General features: G+C 28.2%; 1 protein-coding gene across 1 annotated transcript; it reads right to left on the bottom strand.

Moving 5' to 3' along the window:
- Positions 1-4,773: 4,773 nt before the first annotated feature.
- On the bottom strand, positions 4,774-6,183 carry LOC102600357 (gibberellin 2-beta-dioxygenase 1-like). The gene is made up of 3 exons (XM_006348309.2): positions 5,703-6,183; positions 5,246-5,594; positions 4,774-5,148 (listed from the first exon to the last, which is right to left on the bottom strand). Exons 1-3 carry the CDS (start codon positions 6,104-6,106, stop codon positions 4,909-4,911), a joined length of 993 nt encoding a protein of 330 aa, XP_006348371.1. The 5' UTR covers positions 6,107-6,183; the 3' UTR covers positions 4,774-4,908.
- Between the last annotated feature and the right edge of the window lie 1,608 nt (positions 6,184-7,791).

Raw genomic sequence — 7,791 nt, 5'->3', positions numbered from 1 at the left:
ATCAGTAAAGAATTTCAGAAATAGTTAAGAACTCTATCGCTAGACCATTGTTAAATTACTCGTATAACTAATAAACTTTTTTTTTATTAATGATTGATTTGGCTTTTTAGCTACGCCTATTATTCTTATTTTGTTTAATAATACATAAACTCGTAGATTATATTCTGAATCCGCCCAATGTTTGTGTGAAAAAAGGTACAATGGACATTGAATCAAAATGTGGTTGATAAATCTTAGAGACCCCTCTCAGTCCCTTTCATGATCTTCTAATTTTGGTCAAAAAGGAAAGTTCCACATACCCCACCCCCCACTTCACCTCCTTCGAATTGTCACGTTTGTAACTGACTACTCTCAAATATTGTATTATATTATTTCTATTTTATGTTTTGTGCAGATAAAAAGTATGATGTTTCAGCTCAACTAACTCAAAGAATGATCACAAAAATGATTTAAAAAAAATAAAAAGTAGAAAGATTTTGTCAATCTTTAATGTTCACATCCAATGTATTCAAAATCTATCACTAAATTTAGAACATCATGAAAAAGAGTTGTCGTAAGAGTACTTATTGGTGTGGTACTCCGTCCCACATTGTGGATTCAATTTAAATTTTTTGTTGATGATTCAAAAAAAATAATAATAATATATATATATAGAAGAAGTTAATTAAGAAAATTTGACGTTTATTATATATACATAAAAAAAAATTGACATCATATTATATAATTCATATACAATGTAAATTTTTAACAAATTGTTCATATAAACCCCTTGTGACCCCTAGCTCCGCGCTACTAATTAATCTCAAACCTTCAAATTATTCAACAAGAAGAATTATATTGTAGGTACACTTTCATAATTTGAAAGTTATTATTATAGTTTTTTGAAATACAAAATTTAATAGTATTAAATTTCACTAGTCTAATTATAATCAGACATTTCACTAATGATAGAGACTAAGTTTTTTTTAAACCGATTTTTTCTATTAGGTCATCTACTTATATTATATGTTCTTTATAGCATCATTTCGCTCTAACAATATAAAAAAACCGAAAAAATTGACTATAAATTTATTGCTCTAGGATCAAATTATGTGATGCATGATCAAATATGAAATGGGGTGTTGTTGGGGGTCCAAAAATAGGTGGTATTCATGGCTGACTAGGTCAATGTACAGTTCATTGTCGATAAGACATTTTAAGATAACTTCTCACCAGTGACATAATCAAAATTTTCAAAAAGAGCTTTTAAATTTTGGATAGTAAATTCGAAAATAAATTACTGTATACGAATTTAAATTTGGGCGCCATATATGTAGAGCATATTGCATGCCCTTGTCATTGCGCTACAAGTCTGTATGGTTCTAAGGATTTTCAAAATACCATATATACCAATATAAAGTATGATTTGATTTATATATATATTATAATTTTCCATCAAAGGGTGCATGTGTAACTGGACACCCTGACACCACCGTAGTTCCGCTTCTGACATGACCTAACATAGTTTATCTACGTACGTATACAACAACATAGTTTAATTAATAGGTCGTTGTGTTACGTATATTGGAATAAACTTTGTTCAGTTACCTTCTCTTATCCAGTAATTAATTATTATTATATCATCACCATTCAGCAAATTCAGTCAGTACAATATACTATATAGTTTTTAATTTCTACATCATATATACAAAATTGGTATAATATCGTGGGTGACATTTGATGAAGAATTAAATTGTGGAGGATTAGTGATATGACTGATGATATCTCAAATTTAATTAAAAAGAGTTTCAATTACTCTTTCACTTTATTATCAATTGTTTTTCTTAGTGACAATTAAAATATAGGAAATATTACATGATGTAACCAAGATATAAAGGATTAAGCTTTCACGCATCCAATAAAATTAGAACGATATAGAGAACATTAATATAAGGATGAAACACGAAATAGTCCAACTAGAAAAAATAACTCACATATTAGAGTTGGGTCGCAAAGTTAATGTACGCATGATATATGTTTGCATATATATAGTTTTATTACTTAATCAATGATTATTTAATATATATGTTTACCTCATTAAATCAATTAATCTCATATATAATAATAATAATAACATATTAAGTATAATTGCACACGTGAGTATAGGGAATGATAAAATGTATGTAAACTTTATCCTATTTCATAGAATGTATGCGAATTCCACTCCTCTCTCACATAAACAAAGACGCAATTTTTAATAAAGTCTCAATTCAAATATAACAATACATAATACTCCTATACAGTAATGATTTGATGTAAATAACGAGTGTAAGTAAATTTCACCTCTTCCTTTTTTTGAGGATAAGAAGAATGTCTCGTCAAAAATCGTAGCTAGTGGCAAGGAGATATATTTGTACGTTGAGTAAGTAAAGAGAGGTCCAAATTGTTCCCCAAAAATGGGAAGAAAATTAAAGATAAATCTAGTTGGTGAAGTGTTGCCTATCCAATCTAATCTAATATCTATTGATCCCACTATGACAAGAGATATCAAAGATTGTATGTACTTTGATTCAACAATTTGCACGAAAATTTATAGTGTTTGGATAAGGAAGTATCACATGTTTGGTAAGATATGCCTTTCACAATCTAAGCCTACATCCTAGGTTAGTGATTATCCTCAAAGGCTCAATTTATTGATTTTCGAAATTTAAATATTATCGCATAAATTAAGATGTAGGGGTATAATGTATTGTTGATTGTGACGATATGTATTAATATCAGAGGTGGGATTAGAAATTTTTAGTTCAATGAATTCTTAAATTATAAATATAGTGTTTGAGTCAAAGTTATTAAATTTTATCAACTTTGTATCCCTCATGCACTATGGCGGCTCTGTGCCAGCTCCAACGACTATTACAACTCGTTAAAACAGCTACAATAACAATGTACTGTTCTCTCCGTCTTAATTTATGAGACATTTTAATATTTAGTAATAATTTATTTTTTAAAATGCGTATTTATTCTTAATGAGATGATATATAATCACATAAATATTTAAGATTTATTTTAGACATAAAATTTTAAAAAATCTATTTTTCTTTTTTTAAACTCAATTAAATTAAATAATATTATATAAATTGAAATGAAGCACAAAGCATATTTTAAACTGTAGTAGCGTGGCACTGTGGTAACCATGGACCTTTTTGATGTGATGCTACACTACTACTGGTGTCATGTTTTTTTGTTTAAATTTATTTAGCTTGATTCGTATGTAAATTAAATTAACTAATATTAGGTATGATTAAGGTGTAAAATCTTCAATCATTTGAAAATAAAATTTATATATATCTTTTAAGAATATTATAAGTCACAATTTAATAATTCAAAAATATATAAAGAATATTTTAAAAATTTTTAGCAAAATAATATTTTTAATTTATTCAAATAAAAACTAAGACACGTAAATTAAACAAAGGAAGTACCTTTTTAGGTGGTGGTGCAGCAATTGAATAGCTTCTTCTCGAATAAAAACGTCTACTAATTAACATCTAACAATAACTTTAGCTTAATTGACGTTGAATGTCGTCTTTAGCTAGCTGAGCTAATTAATTATCACCTCCATTAGTATTTATATATTATCATTTTAGATTTTATGTTTTTAAGAAATTATGTAAGTTTATCATTGTAATCCTATTAGTATTCTCTTGAAGTCAAGTTTCAATAAATGAACCTAAATTAAATTGTTTATATTAATTAAATTGATCAATGAACATGAATTAATCGTTTAGTTTTCATATGTTGGTCAAATTCATTTTTTCAAGGCTAATAACTCTCAAGGTAAATAGAAAGAATAGTATATCATTTATGTATTGATTTTGTGAAATGACAAATATTAAGGACCATCTATTTTTAATAAGGATGACATATAAATGAACGAAAAGAGTGGCAAATGCTTGTGCATAATTTATTATTCTTTCCGTTACAAAATAAATGTTACTTTAATAAAATAAATTTATTTTCGAAATAAGTGTTATCTTAGGAATTTTTATGACACAAATTAGTATGTTTTCCACTTTATCCTTTTATTAAAAAGCTACTTTTTATTGATAGTTCTTAATTCTCAAAAATTATCTAATAAATAGGTGTAATTTAGTAAGTATAGTACTTATGTTTGATGGGCATGAAATTATAACTGTGGTAACACTCAATAATTATTATTGTGAATTTGTAAAAAGTTGTTTTATATACTTTTGTTCATTGTTGGACCTAATATCTAGGACATATAAATCAACTAAAAAGGCTACTTTCCATAATGGAATAAATCCGCGTGAACTTATATTGTATTTTGAAATTTGAACATTAGGTTTGGTCAAAATGCCTTTCCAATAAAAGCCGATCAACATTTCAAGATTAATTTTTTTATCGATCTATCTGGCCTTCCCACGATAGTCCATGCGATGTCACATAATGTAATGTCTTGAGCCTTGACTCGTAGTGCCATTTTCACAATGGCCTAAATACGAGGTCCTTAGCTCAAGCAATTTAATTTTGTACCGTTGAAGGAGGATGTGTACGTAAGCCCAATTCCTTGTTTCTAGATCATTCCCATTTCAATTTTAAAACTCATAACCCATTGGCCTTATAATGATTCATTTTCCATGTTTATAATAATTTACATATTCATATATCATTAACGAGCAACGTATGTAACCAACGAGCACTAGGGTGGTGAAGTGAGAGCCCCAAGTAGTACGAATAAAAAAAACTCATAACCCCTTGGGGTTGATATATGTATATAATAAATAGATGATAATGACTTTGAACTACTATTATAAAACATCATTTTTTTAACAATACAAGTCCTTCCTAAAGAGTTGAACCGTTGAATGCAACTATTTTCTCGAAAAGTTTAAGCTATATACATCGTTATTATAAACTTTTCTCAAATCGGACCAACCTATTATCAGCCAGTCTAGTCTTGTAAGCTGACTTTTTGTATTCAAACCATGTAAACTCCTTGTATAAACTGTCTCCTTCAATTAGTGATGGCAATGGTGCTATCTTTTCACTCAATGGTGGTCCTCCAAAATATATCATTGATAGTCTTGATTTCACACTGTTTGTCAATACCCTATGTTTCACACTCTTAAACCTCCCATTAGTCATCACCTGCACGTGCAGATTCAGGATTTTAAATTTATGAGTTCTGAACGATTCCATTATTTCTCAAAACAAGTACAAAATTTGATGAGGGTAATTTACGTACCTGTAATGAGTCGCCAACATTGATGAAAAAAGAATCCTGATCAGATGGAACAGAAATCCAATGTCCATTTTTGAGTAAAATTTGAAGACCGGAAGTGTTGTTGGATCTTAAAACCGATATGATTTGTGGATCGGTATGTTCTCCAAATCCAATCAAATTTTTGGCATTTAATTCTTGAATATCAGGACATGGAGGATAATGATTCAGCCTGAAAACAGAGTCGCTCTTTTCATCCTTCAAAAGCTTACTGAAAACATTCGTCGGATGAATCTTTAATCCCTCCGCCAACATTTCAAGAATCTCACATGACATTTTCTTCACTGCTGACACATAATCATTAGCCGCAGCCCTGCAATAACAATAACAATAACAAAAATAAAAAAACGATAAAAACAAGAATCGAGATCTCAAGACATTACTCTGTTTTCCCCTGTTTTGCTCTGTTTTAGTGTCTTACCGTATGTTTTCTGGATTTACACCTAATACAGATGCGAATTTCTGGTAATTGAATTCCGAGTTTGTTGAAAGGAGAATGTATTCAACCCAACCGATGTCGCCATTTTGTCCGATTTTCTTATTGCCATAACCAAAAGGGTCAGCAGGCCCTGCTTTTAGTTTCTCAGGGAGGGGAGATGAGAAGAATTTAATGGCTTCGGATTCGAGTTTACTTATGAATTCCATAGGAACATCATGGTTTATGACTTTAAAGAATCCGAATTCTTCACAGGCATTAACGATGAGGTTTTTGGAGTCGGGTTTAGAGAGGTCTATTACAGGAATATCATTGAAGAAAGAGGGAGACTTGAAAGAGTTTTTTACTATAGGAAAGTGATCAATGGCAGGTTTTGTTAAGACCACCATTGTTTTTTTGATAGAAATTTAGAATGGGAAAACTTTGGTTGAATTTGTTGTTTCTTTTTACAGCTGTATGTATGAACTTAGCTGTGTAGTAATGAAAATTTTGTAACGTTATATATAGGGAAAGTATTAAGCATAGTACACCACCCACCCAACGCACACAGATATTAACAAAAAGTATTGGCCTAATATTTCTCGTCGCTCTAATTTGACTTGGTGCCCTAAATCTGCAACCGCTAATTTTCAGGTGCACATTGAGTAAGGGCATCTTCGATCCAAATATCAAATTTTACATTAAATTTGGTGTCAGCACTATTTTTTGTGTAATCAACTCCAATTTACTGTACCAAATTTTACATCAAAAGAGAATATTTTTTTCTCTTCATTATTATATTATTATTTCTTATTTCATTTATATTTTCTTATTTCATAAAACAAATTCGTTCTAAAACATTCACCATATATAATTCATATTATTCCTTTTATAATAATTTAATATAAAATTATTTTGTACCATAATTTTTTAAATAATATAAATTGCTAGCAAATATTATACATTATACAAAATAATGGATAATACAAATAAAAGTGAAAATCATTAATGAAAATACAATTAAATAAAGTATTGATGTATACTTTATTATACCCCATACGATTCATATTTTAATAGTATTGATGGATCCGGAAAGAATTTGTCAGATTATTAAGTTATTGTTGTAATTTTTAAAAAGAATTATGTTTTGTTGTACTTTTTAAAATTACTATGTATTTTATATTTCAATTTTGATGTATGTCAATTACTACTTTGTTGAATGTTTATTATTTTCGGTTATTTTTAAGTAAATTGTATTATTTGTTTAAAAATTTATATGTTTGCATTTTTAATTTTTGTGAAGGTTAATTGTAGTTATATCAAATTATAATTCATAGTACAATTAACATAAAAAAAATTTAAAAAAAAGTCGTATATAGAAAAATTAATTTATAAAAAGCTAAATTTTATATCTATAATTAATATTATAAAAAATTACATAAAAAATAATTAAATATACAAGAGATTTAATTAAAGCATACAATTTATATAATGGTTAATTAAAAGTTTGTATAGTGAAATAATATTAAAATATTTAAAAAGTGAATTGGTGTGAAAATTGGCATGGGTTGGAGCTCAAAACACCAACTTTTACACCAAATTTAGGATTTGGTGTAAAATTTGGTGTTGAATTGCAGATGGTCTAACATGTAAACCGCATTAATATATCTGGTGCGATAAGCTCGACTAAAAAAGAGAATGATATGTAATTTTGATGTTTACAATGAGCTAATACAATGAGAAGTTAAAATTCCTATGATTATGTGCTTATATATGGAAAAAAAAATTCCTCGTTATCATCATTTTCCCCATACAACCTTATAAGTACATGGCAAGAGTTAATTTTTTAAGATATGGTTTCAAATGAATATAATAATTAAAATTTTATATTAATAAATTTTAAATTCCGACTTCAGGAAGTTTTGATGGCATTAACAATGATGGTTATGGAAGGACAATTCAATTGAACTTAGTACACTATGAGATTATATCGCTATTTTGATTTAAAAAATTGCTTTCAATATCTTTTTCAGATATTGATAGGTCATTGAGTATACAAACATTGACAAGGATTCACCTCTTTCAAGAAAACACA

This window comes from Solanum tuberosum, unplaced genomic scaffold, assembly GCF_000226075.1.
Source record: "Solanum tuberosum cultivar DM 1-3 516 R44 unplaced genomic scaffold, SolTub_3.0 scf00096, whole genome shotgun sequence".
Classification (NCBI taxonomy): Eukaryota; Viridiplantae; Streptophyta; class Magnoliopsida; order Solanales; family Solanaceae; genus Solanum; species Solanum tuberosum.
This window is presented reverse-complemented; position numbering and strand designations above follow the sequence as displayed.